Genomic DNA, 15,358 nt, shown 5'->3' with positions numbered 1-15,358 from the left:
GCTTGTGCCAGTTTGTTTTATCCCCTGTTAGATTGGTCTCTTTTTGCTCTGCTTTCAGAATATATCAGAGTGCTGATATAGTGGGGGGAAAAGTCTTGTGACTTCAGTGTTTTTTGCATTAGACGTGTTGGACTTTTTGCAGGGTTTTTTGAGTGATTGCAGACAGCGTCTTTCCTTTCCTGTCCTGTCTAGTCAGTGTTGGCCCCATCATTTGCTCAGTCTGTTTTCCTGCCTGTGTTTGTGTTTTCATCTTGTCTCACCGACAGTATATGTTTGGGGTCTATCTATTCCTTTGGGGTCTGCTCTGGGGAAGTTTATTTTTCCCCTTTCTTGCTTTAGCCTTAGTTAGCTCTCCGGCTGTGCCGAGGCGTCTAGGATCATCGTAGGTACACTCCACGGCTACTGCTAGTTGTGTGGATAGGATCAGGGGTCTGCAATCTGCTTAGGTACCAACCTCTCTAGTTTTCTGTTGCTTAGGCCTGTTTCACACTTCCGTTTTTGACCATCAGTCAAAATCCGCCAGTTTTTTAAAAAAACAGATCCGCCATTTTTTTTGGCGGATACGTTTTTTTACCCATTGAGTTGCATTACTGTCGGATCTTGACGGATGGCCATCCGTTGGATCCGTTTTTTTGCGGATCCGCCAAAATGTTTGCGTCCGCTGGCATGCCTGGACGGACCCTGCAAGGTTTTTTTTGCTGTAGGATCCGCATTTTACTGTGCGCATGCCCGGAGAAAGGAAGTCAGGGGAATTTAACCCTGAAATCCTTTCTGGCGGTGGCAAAAAAATTCCTTCTCTCTCGCCTGCGGTTCCTTTAAAAATTCTTCATTCGGCGCGGTGGCATCCGTTCACATCAGTTAGGAACGGATCCCCTTTTCCGCCTTTCTGGCAGATTTTAACTGACACAAAAAACTCTTACCTGGACCTGCTCTCCTCGGTGACCCATTCATAGAATCATAGAATCGTAGAGTTGGAAGGGACCTCCTGGGCCATCTGGTCCAACCCCCTGCTCAAAGCAGGATTCGCTAAATCATCCCAGTCAGATGTCTGTCCAGCCTCTGTTTGAAGACTTCCATTGAAGGAGAACTCGCCACTTCTCGTGGCAGCCTGTTCCACTCATTGATCACTCTAACTGTCAAAAAGTTTTTTCTAATATCTAATCTGTGTCTCCTCCCATTCAGTTTCATCCCATTGCTTCTAGTCTTTCCTTGTGCAAATGAGAATAAAGTTGATCCTTCTACAATGTGACAGCCCTTTAGATATTTGTAGACAGCAATTAAGTCTCCTCTCAGTCTTCTCTTTTGCAAACTAAACATTCCCAAATCCTGCAACCTTTCCTCATAAGACAGGGTTTGCAGACCGGTCACCATTCTGGTCGCTCTTTTCTGAACTTGCTCCAGTTTGTTGATGTCTTTTTTAAAATGTGGTGCCCAAAACTGGACACAATATTCCAGATGAGGTCTGACCAAAGAGGAGTAGAGGGAAATAATGACTTCACGTGATCTAGACTGTATGCTTCTGTTAATACATCCTAGAACTGCATTTGCCTTTTTTGCTGCTGCATCACACTGTTGACTCATATTCAGTCTGTGATCTATTAGTATACCCAAGTCTTTTTCACATGTGCTGTCACTTAGCCCTATTCCTCCCATTCTATATATGCTTTTTTCATTTTTATTGCCCAGATGTAGTACTTTGCATTTCTCCCTGTTAAAAACCATTCTGTTAGTTACTGCCCACTTCTCCAGTTTATTTAAATCTTTTTGAATCCTCTCTCTCTCTTCTCTAGTATTAGCTATCCCTCCTAGCTTTGTGTCATCAGCAAATTTAATCAGTTTACCCTCAATTCCTTCATCTAAATCGTTGATAAAGATGTTGAACAATACAGGGCCCAGGACAGAGCCCTGTGGTACCCCACATCATAACACATCAGTCCCTGTGTTTTCCATGAAGAATTTGCAGGCATTTAATCCAAAGATATACATCTTTCCTGTATCATGAGGAGAACATAATTTTACCTCTATGTAAGTCACTAGTGCGACCACACTTAGAATACTGTGTACTGTTCTGGTCTCCGGTGTATATGAATGACATAGCTGAATTACAGCGGGTGCAGAAAAGAGCGACCAAAGTAATTAAATTACCGGGGGGGCGGCAATACCAAGACAGGTTATTACACGTGGAGTTATTTCATTTGGAAAAATGAAGGCTTAGGGGTGATCTTATTATAATGTATAAATATATGAGGAGACGGTACAAAGACCTTTCTAATGATCTTTTTTACTCTTAGACCTGTGACAAGGGGGCATCCTCTACGTCTGGAGGAAAGAAATTTTAATCATAATCACGGACACAGATTCTTTTCTGCAAGAGCAGTGAGACTATGGAACTCTCTGCCGTATGTTGTAATGAATGATTCACTACTAAAATTTAAGAAGGGACTGGATGCCTTTCTTAAAAAAGTATGATGTAACAGGGTATATATACTAGGTTCCTTGATAGGACGTTGATCCATGGAACTAGTCTGATTGCCGTATGTGGAGTCCTGAAGGATTTTTTTTCCCAATGTGGAGCTTCGTGTTTGCTGCATGTTTTTTTTTGCCTTCCTCTGGATCAACATGTTAGGCTATGGGTTGAACTAGATGGACTTAACATCTCCCTTCAACCTTAAATACTATGTTACTATCCAAGAATGGTCACAGAGTTGTTCTGAAGCCACTCCTTTGTTATTTTAGCTGTGTACTTAGGGTTGTTGTCTTGTTGGAAGGTGAACCTTCAACCAAGTCTGAGGTCCAAAGCACACTGGAAGAGGTATTTATCCAGGATATCGCTGTACTTGGTCGCATTCATGTTTCCTTCAATTGCAACCAGTCGTCCTGTCCCTGCAGCTGAAAAACACCCCCATAGCATGATGCTGCCACCACCATGTTTCTTTGTTGGGATTGTATTGGGCAGGTGATGAGCAGTGCCTGGTTTTCTCCACACATATCGCTTAGAATTATCACCAAAAAGTTCTATGTTCGTCTCATCAGACCAGAGAATCTTATTTCTCATAGTCTGGGAGTCCTTCATGTGTTTTTTTAGCAAACTCTATGCGGGACTTTCATATGTCTGGCACTGACGAGAGGCTTCCATCCGGCCACTCTGCCATAAAAGCCTGACTGGTAGAGGACTGCAGTGATAGTTGTCTTTGTGAAATATTCTCCCATCTCCCTGCTGCATCTGTGGATCTCAGCCACAGTGATCTTGGGGTTCTTCTTTACCTCTCTCACCAAGGCTCTTCTCCCACGATTGCTCAGTGGTTCCAAACTTCTTCCATTTAAGGATTATGGAGGCCACTGTGCTCTTAGGAACCTTGAGTACTGCAGAAATTCTTTTGTAATCTTGGCCAGATTTGTGCCTTGCCACAATACTGTCTCTGAGCGAATTGGCCAGTTCCTTTGACCTCATGATTCTCATTTGGTCTGACATGCGCTGTGAGCTGTGAGGTCTTATATAGACAGGTGTGTGCCTTTCCAAATCAAGTCCTATCAGTTTAATTAAACAGCTGGACTCAAGTGAAGGAGTAGAACCATCTTAAGGAGGATCACAAAGAAATGGACAGCATGTGACTTAAATATGAGGGTCTGAGCAAAGGGTCTGAATACTTATGACCATGTGATATTGCAGTTTTCCTTTTTTAATAAATTTGCAAAAATTTCTACATTTTTTTTTCAGTCAAGATGGGGTGCAGAGTGTACATTAATGTGAAAAAAATGAATTTTTTTGAATTTATCAAATGGCTGCAATGAAACGGAGTGAAAAATTTAAAAGGGTCTGAGTACTTTCCGTACCCACTGTATAATATGATTTCACTTTTTGTATTGAAGAACTGAAATAAATTAACTTTTTGATGATATTCTAATTTAGTGAGAAGTACTTGTAGGTTGTCAATGCAAAAGTTTAACTTGTGCCTTTGTTTTCTTCCCTGAAGTTCCATAATGGGTCGGCATTCTTCAGATTCAGAGGAGAATACTAGGACCCGCAAAAAGAAGAAGCATCGCAGGCGCTCCTCCTCCAGTAGCTCATCAGATGGCCAAACACGCCGCCATAAGAAATCAGGAAAGCGATCCAGGTCTCGCTCACGAGAAGCATACTCTAGTTCACACTCTTACGACAAAAGGTTAGTTACTTTATAATATGATTATGTTTAGCTAGGCCCCATGAGCTTAGGCTTCTGTGACCCTTTCATGTCCAAAAGCAGCCTATATGGACTAGATTTATGTAAAGCAAGAAGGTAACAAAAGGTAGAAAATGACAACCCGTCCCAAAATTTGATATACTATTTGCGTTGAGATTTAAGCAAAGTTGAATGTGTCATATGAAGACACCCTGAGGTTAAGGATATTTTGCTAAAATTCCAATCATTAGTATTGTTTTTGCTTCTTATAGATGAACAAAATCTTAAAAGGGGTTACTGGTATCCTTTAGATAAGTCATCAATATTATATTAGTGGGGTCCAGTACTAGGCACCCCTCCCCCTCCACTGATAAGCTGTTTTTGGGTCTGGCCAAATGTGAATGGAGAAGAGAACCAGAACAGCGCAGCTCTGTTTGTTTTGTAGTTGCCGTTGTTGAGAACTGCGGCTTGGCTCCTATGCAACGTCAGTTTTGATCAACTCTAGATTTATGTTTCTGGACACCGTACCATAGCCCTAACATGGTGTAGTATGTTGTGTACAGTCATGGCCAAAAGTTTTGAGAATGACACAAATATTAATTTTTACAAAGTCTACTGCTTCATTTTTTCTAATGGCAATTTGCATATACTCCAGAATGTTATAAAGAGTGATCAGCTTAACAGCAATTACTTGCAAAGTTAATATTTGCCTAGAAAATGAACTTTATCCCCCAAAACACATTTCAACATCATTGCAGCCCTGCCTTAAAAGGACCAGCTAACATCGTTTCAGTGATTGCTCCATTAACACAGGTGTGGGTGTTGATGAGGACAGGGCTGGAGGTCAATCTGTCATGATTAAGTAAGAATGACACCACTGGACAATTTAAAAGGAGGCTGGTGCTTGGCATCATTGTTTCTCTTCTGTTAACCATGGTTATCTCTAAAGAAACATGTACAGTCATCATTGCACTGCACAAAAATGGCCTAACAGGGAAGAGTATCGCAGCTAGAAAGATTGCACCTCAGTCAACAATCTATTGCATCATCAAGAACTTCAAGGAGAGAGGTTCCCTTGTTGCCAAAAAGGCTCCAGGGCGTCCAAGAAAGACCAGCAAGCGCCAGGACCGTCTCTTAAAAGTGTTTCACCTGCGGGATCGGGCTACCAGCAGTGCAGAGCTTGCTCAGGAATGGCAGCAGGCAGGTGTGAGTGCATCTGCACGTGCTGTGAGGCGGAGACTCTTGGAGCAAGGCCTGGTCTCAAGGAGGGCAGCAAAGAAGCCACTTCTCTCCAGGAAAAACATCATGGATGGACAGACTGATATTCTGCAAGAGGTACAGGGAGTGGACTGCTGAGGACTGGGGTAAAGTCATTTTCTCTGATGAATCCCCTTATCAATTGTTTGGGACATCTGGAAAACGGCTTATTCGGAGAAGACCAGGTGAGCGCTACCACCAGTCTTGTCTCATGCCAACTGTCAAGCATCCTGAAACCATTCATGTGTGGGGTTGCTTCTCAGCCAAGGGAATGGGCTCTCTCTCAGTCTTGCCTAAAAACACAGCCATGAATAAAGAATGGTACCAGAATGTCCCTGAGAGCAACTTCTCCCAACCGTCCAAGAGCAGTTTGGCGATCAACAATGCCTTTTTCAACATGATGGAGCACCTTGTCATAAAGCAAAGGTGATAACTAAATGGCTCAGGGAACAAAACATAGAGATTTTGGGACCATGGCCTGGAAACTCCCCAGATCTTAATCCCATTGAGAACTTGTGGTCAATCATCAAGAGACGGGTGGACAAACAAAAACCTTCAAATTCAGACAAAATAAAAGCATTGATTTTGCAAGAATGGACTGCTATCAGTCAGGATTTGATCCAGAAGTTGATTGAGAGCATGCCAGGGAGAATTGCAGAGGTCCTGAAGAAGAAGGGTCAACACTGCAAATATTGACTTGCTGCATTAACTCATTCTGTCAATATAACCTTTTGCTACTCATAATATGATTACAATTATATTTCTGTATGTGATAAAAACATCTGACAAACACACATAAAAACCAGAGGCCAGCAGATCATGTGAAAATATAATATTTGTGTCATTCTCAAAACTTTTGGCCATGACTGTATGCTTGGTAATAATTGCTTAGTTTTGATTCATCTTGCCAGGATAATTCACTAATACTTGTTTTTAGACGCAGGCACCGTTCTAGCAGTGAGTCGTCATACAATTCAAGAAGGAGACGTAGCTCCAGCAGGTCCAGAGACAGAGTTAAATCACGTAAAGCCCACAGGTCTAGAAGATCAAGGTATTCTTCTCTTGTGGATTTCCCTGTATTTTACCCAAACTATGAAATGGCTTATTTGGATATTAGATAATTGAATGATAATGTATACTAACATTTTTCATTTATAACTCCAGAAATATATTTTTATACCCACTGGATAGACCTAAGTCAAATTGTTAGAGGCAGAAATGTGTGGTCAATCCGGTCAAGTAAGCTAAATTTATGACATACAAAAATGGTACGGTAAGCGTCTGATAGCTTGTACGGTTTCTATGTAGTGAAATATAGTGTATATTCCAGAGAGAGGAAAAAAAAAGTCACGGGTCTTAGAAGATAATCACACAAACCAAATTGTATTTATTTACTTATTTTTTAGTAGTGTTTTTTTTTTTTTTTACCCCTTCAACCCCAGGCTCATTTCCTTTTTTTTTTTTTTTTCGTTTTTTCCTCCTTTTCCTGCAACCTAACCATATGAGGGCTTGTATTTTGTGGGATGAATTATACTTCTGAATGACACCATTAATTTTTGCCATGTAGTGTACTTGAAAACAGGAAAAAAAATTCCAAGTGCGGTGAAATAGCAAAAAAGTGCAATTTCCCTTTTTTTTTTTTCATAGTCCAGTGCCCATATACCCATCACACATCCTCCATCCCATAGTCCCGTGCCCATATACCCATTATGACATCATCACCATGGCAACCGTTATGACATAACCATCACCATTGCAACCTATTAAGACATCATCGTCACCATGGCAACCATTGTGACAGCATCTTCGCCATTGCAACCTATTATGACATTAGCGTCGCCATGGCAAGCATTATGACATCATAATGAGGGGCGGGGCTTGTACACACACACACACCTTTTCCCCATTATGTAGATAGGGGCAAAATTGTTTGGTGAATTGGAACGCGTGGGGTTAAAATTTCGCCTCACAACATAGCCTATGACGCTCTCGGGGTCCAGGCATGTGACTGTGCCAAATTCTGTGGCTGTAGCTGCGACGGTGCGGATGCCAATCCCGGACATACATACATACACACACCCACATTGAGCTTTATATAATTATATATATATATATATATATATATATATATATATATATATATATATATATATATATATAATATATACTGTATATGTGTGTGCATGTGTGTGTGTGTGTATATATACACTCACTGGCCACTTTATTAGGTACACCTGTCCAACTGTGTGTTAAGACTTAATTTCTAATCAGCCAATCACATGGCGGCAACTCAGTGCATTTAGGCATGTAGACATGGTCAAGACAATCTCCTGCAGTTCAAACCGAGCATCAGTATGGGGAAGAAAGGTGATTTGAGTGCCTTTGAACGTGGCATGATTGTTGGTGCCAGAAGGGCTGGTCTGAGTATTTCAGAAACTGCTGATCTACTGGGATTTTCACGCACAACCATCTCTAGGGTTTACAGAGAATGGACCGAAAAAGAAAAAAAATCCAGTGAGCGGCAGTTCTGTGGCCGGAAATGTCATGTTGATGCCAGAGGTCAGAGGAGAATGGGCAGACTGGTTCGAGCTGATAGAAAGGCAACAGTGACTCAAATTGCCACCCGTTACAACCAAGGTAGGCAGAAGAGCATCTCTGAACGCACAGTGCGTCGAACTTTGAGGCAGATGGGCTACAGCAGCAGAAGACCACACCGGGTACCACTCCTCTCAGCTAAGAACAGGAAACTGAGGCTACAATTTGCACAAGCTCATCGAAATTGGACAGTAGAAGATTGGAAAAACGTTGCCTGGTCTGATGAGTCTCGATTTCTGCTGCGACATTCGGATGGTAGGGTCAGAATTTGGCGTAAACAACATGAAAGCATGGATCCATCCTGCCTTGTATCAACGGTTCAGGCTGGTGGTGGTGGTGTCATGGTGTGGGGAATTTTTTCTTGGCACTCTTTGGGCCCCTTGGTACCAATTGAGCATCGTTGCAACGCCACAGCCTACCTGAGTATTGTTGCTGACCATGTCCATCCCTTTATGACCACAATGTACCCAACATCTGATGGCTACTTTCAGCAGGATAATGCGCCATGTCATAAAGCTCGAATCATCTCAGATTGGTTTCTTGAACATGACAATGAGTTTACTGTACTCAAATGGCCTCCTCAGTCACCAGATCTCAATCCAATAGAGCATCTTTGGGATGTGGTGGAACGGGAGATTCGCATCAGGGATGTGCAGCCGACAAATCTGCGCCAACTGTGTGATGCCATCATGTCAATATGGTCCAAAATCTCTGAGGAATGCTTCCAGCACCTTGTTGAATCTCTGCCACGAAGAATTGAGGCAGTTCTGAAGGCAAAAGGGGGTCCAACCCGTTACTAGCATGGTGTACCTAATAAAGTGGCCAGTGAGTGTATATATATATATATATATATATATATATATATATATATATATATATATGTGTTTGTCTAATATATATATAGATAGCGCTGTGGCAAAACGTAAGAGACCACTGCGCAGTTTAATAAAAATCAGCTTCTCTACATGTCTGACAGCCATTCCGTTCCAGTGTCAGTTGAATTCCAACCAGAGTACACCTCATTCTACTTAATGTGCTTCTGATTAGGTCATGTGGAGGCATCCGCATACATCCACACGACCTGCGTACCCAATGTTAAAGATAGGGTGCGCAGGCCGCATGCAGAAGTAGGCGGAGCTGACCGGAGGAGGTGCGACCGTGGGTGGAGCTTCATGGAGGAAGTCTGCAGACGTCTGTATTTCCTCCATACGCAAATGTGAACCTAGCCTAAGATGCACCAATTCCGGCACTTAGCGTCTCTCTTCCCACTTGCCCTTTGTATTGTAAGGTGACATCAAGCCCACGGCTTAGTAATGCAGAGGTGTCTATAAGACACCTATCCATTACTAATCCTATAGTTGTTACATGTTAAATAAAAACACAGCCAGAATAAAGTATTTTAATGAAATAAAACACAACAGTTTGCCATATTTATTATACTCCTAATCCATGCGACGCCCTCGATCACCTGTAAAAAAATAAAATAATAAACCAACACAAATACTCCCTGTTCCGATGTAATCCACTTAATAACAAGTGTCCCACGACTATCTCCCGTGTAGATCTATCACATCGGGAGTTGTGACCGCTCTACATGGCCTCCGATGACACACTGACCATAGATAATACTCCTGCAGTGTAGTTCATCGGAGTTCGTGCTCTCACTGTACGGCACTACCGCTGCGTGATAATCTCTCACGCAGTGGTGCCGCAAGTGACAGGACTAACTCAGGTGACCTCTAGGCGGCGGAGTGATCCACTGCGGGATGATCGCCTCCTGTCACTATGTCCCTGGAGCCATGTAGCGCGATCACATCTCCCCGATGTGACAGCTCTACACGGGAGATCGTCATGGGACACTTGTATTTTTTGGCATATGTGGCTGCTTGAGGGCTTATTTTTTGAGCTGATGTTTGTACTGAAACCATATAAGGATGGATGTGATGTTTTGATCGCCTCTTATTACATTTCAATGCAGAGTTGCGGCAGCCAAAAAAACTTAATTCTGGTGTTTTGGATTTTTTTCTCATTATGCTGTTTACCAATTGGATTATATAATTTTATATTTTGATAATCAGACATTTCTATCACTGTCATTAACCCCTTAACCCCTTTTCATTTTTTGCTCCCATTCTTCCCAGAGCCATAACTTTTTATTTTTTGGTCAAAATGGCCATGTGAGGGCTTGTTTTTTGCGGGACGAGTTGTACTTTTGAAAGACACCATTGGTTTTACCATTTCATTTAACCGAAAACAGGGAAAAAATTCCAAGTATGGTGAAATTGCAAAAAAAGTGGAATCCCATACTTGTTTTTTGTTTTACTTTTTTACTAGGTTCACTAAATGCTAAAACTGACCTGCTATTCTGATTCCCTAGGTCATTACGAGTTCATAGACATCAAACATGTCTAGGTTCTTTTTTTATCTAAGTGGTGAAAAAAAATTCCTAAATTTGTAAAAAAAAAAAAAAAAATCTCCATTTTTAGGGATCCGGGGCTGGGTGAGGGCTTATTTTTTGCATGCAGATCTGATGTGTCTATTGATAACATTTTGGTGCAGATAAGTTCTTTTGGTCGCCTGTTATTGCATTTTATTGCAGTGTTGCAGCGACCAATAAAAACGTAATTCTGAATTTTCAAATTTTTTTATCGCTATGCCGTTTACCGATTAGATTAATTCTTTTTATATATTGATTATATTTTGATCTGGCGAATCTGAACGTTAAAATGCCAAATATGTGTATATTTGATTTTTTTTTATTGTTTTATTTTGAATGAGGCGAAAGGGGGATGATTTGAACGTTTATATTTTTTTATTAATGTTTTTAAAAACATTTTTTTTTACTTCAGTAGTCTCCATAGGAAACTTGAAGCTGAAGTTGTCCAATCGCCTCTGCTACATACAGCATGGCTGCAGCCCTGCTCTATGTAGCAAATATGTCACTTGCTATGAGTGCCGGCCACCAGGCGGCGCTCATAGCAATCCAGGAATGACGACCACAGGGGGCTTCTACTGACCCCGTTGTTATGGTGACCCGCGGTCATGTGACCCGGGCGCTGATGGGAGGAGGTAACAACGCGCTTCCTGCGCGTGCATGTTAAATGCTGCTGTCAGACTTTAACAGTGGCATTTAACATGGTAACAGCCACAGGTGAGTCACAGTTTCACTCGCTGCTGTTTCGGGCATCTGTCACCTGATCAGATCAGCTGTCGTGTCCCGGAAAAGGTGCAGGTTCATCACTGGAGCACGCACCAAACACGGGGAGGCGTCCAAAGACGGACTATGTCTGTCGTTGGACGTTAAAGGGTTAAGTCACAGTTGGAGTCTTTCCTGTTTTTCAGTACATTATATAGTAAAATGAATGGCGTCATTGAAAACTACAACTCATCCTGCAAACAAATAAACCGTTATGTAGCTGTGTCAATAGAAAAATAATAAAAAAAAGTCATGGCGCTTGGAAGAGGGGTAGAAAAAAATGTGCATAAAACTAAAAATTGCCTAGTTAGGAAGGGGTTAATATACATGTACCAATGACCACTGCAGAAGTGAGGGAGAGAGGTCAGCCTATAATCGACTGCAGTGACATTAAGATATTGTAATACTTTCGTGACTACGGTAGACCAAAAGCATATGGGATACTGAACTCAACCGGAAAGATTTTTTTTTTGCTTTATTTGCAAACAGTGTGTCCATCACAAAAAAAATCCCTTTATTGCCGCGTGGCTATAGCATCACATTGTGGGGATGTTTCCCTGCAGCTAGCCCTTAAAGGGAATCTGTCACTCCTTTTTTTGAGATATCATATAATGATGATATTCTATTGTGTGTCACATAAGGATTCTCTTAGTACTTTTGCTTCCCCCTGGCCCCGCACCTTTCATGCATAAATACCTTTTTTATATCGGTTCAGATGTATGTAAACTGCCGCTGTCCGGTCCGCTGGGTGGGGCTTATTCACCTGCTCCCCCCCCTCCCTGTCTTGCTCTGTGCATTTCTTCTTGTGTAGAGCAAGACAGGGAGGGGGGGGAGCAGGTAAATAAGACCCGCCCATCGGACCGGACCATGGCAGTTTACATACATCTGAACCGATATAAAAAAGGTATTTATGCATGAAAGGTGCGGGGTCAGGGGGAAGCAAAAGTACTAAGAGAATCCTTATGTGACACACAATTGAATGATATCATTATATGATATCTCAAAAAAGGGGTGACAGATTCCCTTTAAAGGTTTATGCTGCTATATTTCCAATTTGCAAAAGAACTTTAAAGGGAAGGTGCCGCAATTTTATATAATTTGCAAAAACAGTAAGTAACAAAACATGTTGTTTCAGCAAATGTACTAGCCAGGATTTATGGTTTGTTTGTAATAATGTTTTAATGTAGCCACTGGGCGCTGCCATCTTGATTTGCAGATCTGTGGAGGACTCATACAGTCTGCAAATATGGCCGTCCCTGGACATAGGAGACTGCGGTCGGTTCCCGACCCCACATTGCAGCCTCATTAGCAGTGAACTGGGCACGCGCCTGTGGGCTGCACCATTCACTGCTGTAGGTGTGGCTGGGCGCCATTTTACTGTAGCCCAGTGCTATCTGCTGAGCTCCACTTTCTGCACCGTGCTTCCTGCTCCAGCTCCACTGTCCTCCTGCTCTGTCTACGCCTCCTCACTCACACACAGCCCCAGTGATCTCCGGTAATCTGACACCTTCCTTTTTAAGAGAGCTTTTATGGCTGTCTGAGGAGGACAGTGACATATACACAGCCCATAGTCTAGTGTATAATTGGGGGGGGGGCTGGAAGTTTCACCAGTGTGGGCATATCTGTAATACTGTCTCCTGTGATACTGCCTGCTGAGCCGTGTATCTAATCCTCCCCTATGTGATGCTGCATGCTGAGCCGTGTATCTAATCCTATCCTGTGTGATGCTGACTACTGAGCTGTGTATCTAATCCTCTCCTGTGCGATACTGTCTGCTGAGCCGTGTATCTAATCCTATCCTGTGTGATACTGACTGCTGAGCTGTGTATCTAATCCTATCCTGTGTGATGCTGACTGCTGAACCGTGTATCTAATCCTCCCCTGTGTGATACTGCCTGCTGAGCCGTGTATCTAATCCTCTCCTGTGTGATGCTGACTGCTGAGCCGTGTATCTAATCCTATCCTGTGTGATACTGTCTGCTGAGCTGTGTATCTAATCCTATCCTGTGTGATACTGTCTGCTGAGCCGTGTATCTAATCCTCTCCTGTGTGATGCTGACTGCTGAGCCGTGTATCTAATCCTATCCTGTGTGATACTGTCTGCTGAGCTGTGTATCTAATCCTATCCTGTGTGATACTGTCTGCTGAGCCGTGTATCTAATCCTCTCCTGTGTGATGCTGACTGCTGAGCCGTGTATCTAATCCTATCCTGTGTGATACTGTCTGCTGAGCTGTGTATCTAATCCTATCCTGTGTGATACTGTCTGCTGAGCTGTGTATCTAATCCTCTCCTGTGTGATACTGTCTGCTGAGCCGTGTATCTAATCCTCTCCTGTGTGATGCTGACTGCTGAGCCGTATATCTAATCCTATCCTGTGTGATGCTGTCTGCTGAGCCGTGTATCTAATCCTATCCTGTGTGATGCTGACTGCTGAACCGTGTATCTAATCCTCCCCTGTGGGATACTGCCTGCTGAGCCATGTATCTAATCCTCTCCTGTGTGATGCTGACTGCTGAGCCGTGTATCTAATCCTATCCTGTGTGATGCTGTCTGCTGAGCCTTGTATCTATTCCTATCCTGTGTGATACTGTCTGCTGAGCCATGTATCTAATCCTATCCTGTGTGATACTGCCTGCTGAGCTGTGTATCTAATCCTCTCTTGTGTGATACTGTCTGCTGAGCCGTGTGTCTAATCCTATCCCGTGTTATACTGCTCTCCTGAAATACTCTGTGCTGCTGTCACTCTGCTGGTTTTATGTGTGATCTACATGGTGGTATGAACTATATGGCGGCATTATGTGTGAAGTATATGGCGGTATTATGTGAGAACACTATGGCAGTATTATCTGCTAAAAACATTCTAGGGTGGTTCTGGCTGAGCACCTGCACACGGGTCAGGGGTAATAGGTGCAGTCAGGGGAGGGCTGGTGAAGCAGCTGAAGAAAGGAGTCTCATTTTTATCGTTACTGTATGGCTCTATTCCCCCCCAGCCTGCTTCCCAGTGTCACCCCGGACTGCGCCTGTCGCCTCGCTTTCACACATCGCCAGGACAGGATCTGAGGAGGGGAATGGGGTCTTTGCATGCAAAGTCTGGATCAGAACAGGCCATCAATCAGCAGAAATGTTTCCTGGATTTCTGTGGTGCTGTCACCCTGCTCCTCCCCCGTATATCTCCCTCTGTGACCCCCATAGACCAGCGCACTGCTCTCCTGAAATACTCTGTGCTGCTGTCACCCTGCTCCTCCCCCATATATCTCCCTCTGTGACCCCCATAGACCAGCGCACTGCTCTCCTGAAATACTCTGTGCTGCTGTCACCCTGCTCCTCCCCATATATCTCCCTCTGTGACCCCCATAGACCAGCGCACTGCTCTCCTGAAATACTCTGTGCTGCTGTCACCCTGCTCCTCCCCCATATATCTCCCTCTGTGACCCCCATAGACCAGCACACTGCTCTCCTGAAATACTCTGTGCTGCTGTCACCCTGCTCCCAGAATCCTTCCTGCCTGCCATCCTCGGTGACCGAAGACCCCATTCCTCTCCTCAGATCCTGTCCTGGCGATGTGTGAAAGCGAGGCGACAGGGGCCTGATGTATGGTGGAAGGAGCAGGGTGACAGCAGCACAGAGTATTTCAGGAGAGCAGTGTGCTGGTCTGTGGGGGGCGCCCTGTTCGGTGCCAGGGATTGTACATAGAGTGCTGTGTTTTATACACATGGATGGACCGTCTGCTTGTCTGCTCCACAGAAATCCAGGAAACATTTCTGCTGATTGATGACCTGTTCTGATCCAGACTTTACATGCAAAGACAGTCAGTAACTTTGCAGGCCCCGTGAAAATGGCTGCTCACTGTGTTCCTAGATGTCATAGGTTTTTGTGACAGATTTCTGTAGCTGCTCCCCCCTAGTGTTAAGAAGTGGAAATGCCAAACTTTTTAAAATTATTTTTCATATTTTGCAAAATTAAAAACAAATGATAATATTTTTTAAGAAAATGTAAACATTAATTCTTTACATTTTTTCAATTGCTGAAAAAATTTTTTTTGGATGGCACCTTCCCTTTAAGCAAATGTTAAGTAAGAATAAATGACTTACAGACAGGCACTGTAATGGTGTTTGTGCTTGTTTTTTTAATAAATTCAACCGTACACCT

At 43.1% G+C, this 15,358-nt stretch overlaps 1 protein-coding gene across 2 annotated transcripts in view; it reads left to right on the top strand.

Moving 5' to 3' along the window:
- RSRC1 (arginine and serine rich coiled-coil 1) overlaps positions 1-15,358 on the top strand; it is a 505,347-nt gene that overhangs the window by 29,817 nt on the left and 460,172 nt on the right. For both annotated transcript variants that reach the window (XM_073578989.1, XM_073578990.1), the window contains 2 exons: positions 3,975-4,163; positions 6,355-6,468. In XM_073578989.1, the coding sequence (XP_073435090.1) occupies positions 3,982-4,163; positions 6,355-6,468 (296 nt within the window). In that variant the 5' untranslated portion in view covers positions 3,975-3,981. The remainder of the gene's footprint in view (positions 1-3,974; positions 4,164-6,354; positions 6,469-15,358) is intronic.

Source organism: Dendrobates tinctorius, unplaced genomic scaffold, assembly GCF_039654945.1.
Source record: "Dendrobates tinctorius isolate UK_male_01 unplaced genomic scaffold, ASM3965494v1 ptg000060l, whole genome shotgun sequence".
Lineage (NCBI taxonomy): Eukaryota > Metazoa > Chordata > Amphibia > Anura > Dendrobatidae > Dendrobates > Dendrobates tinctorius.
Note: the sequence above shows the minus strand (reverse complement) of the source record. Positions and strands in the feature narration are given on the sequence as shown.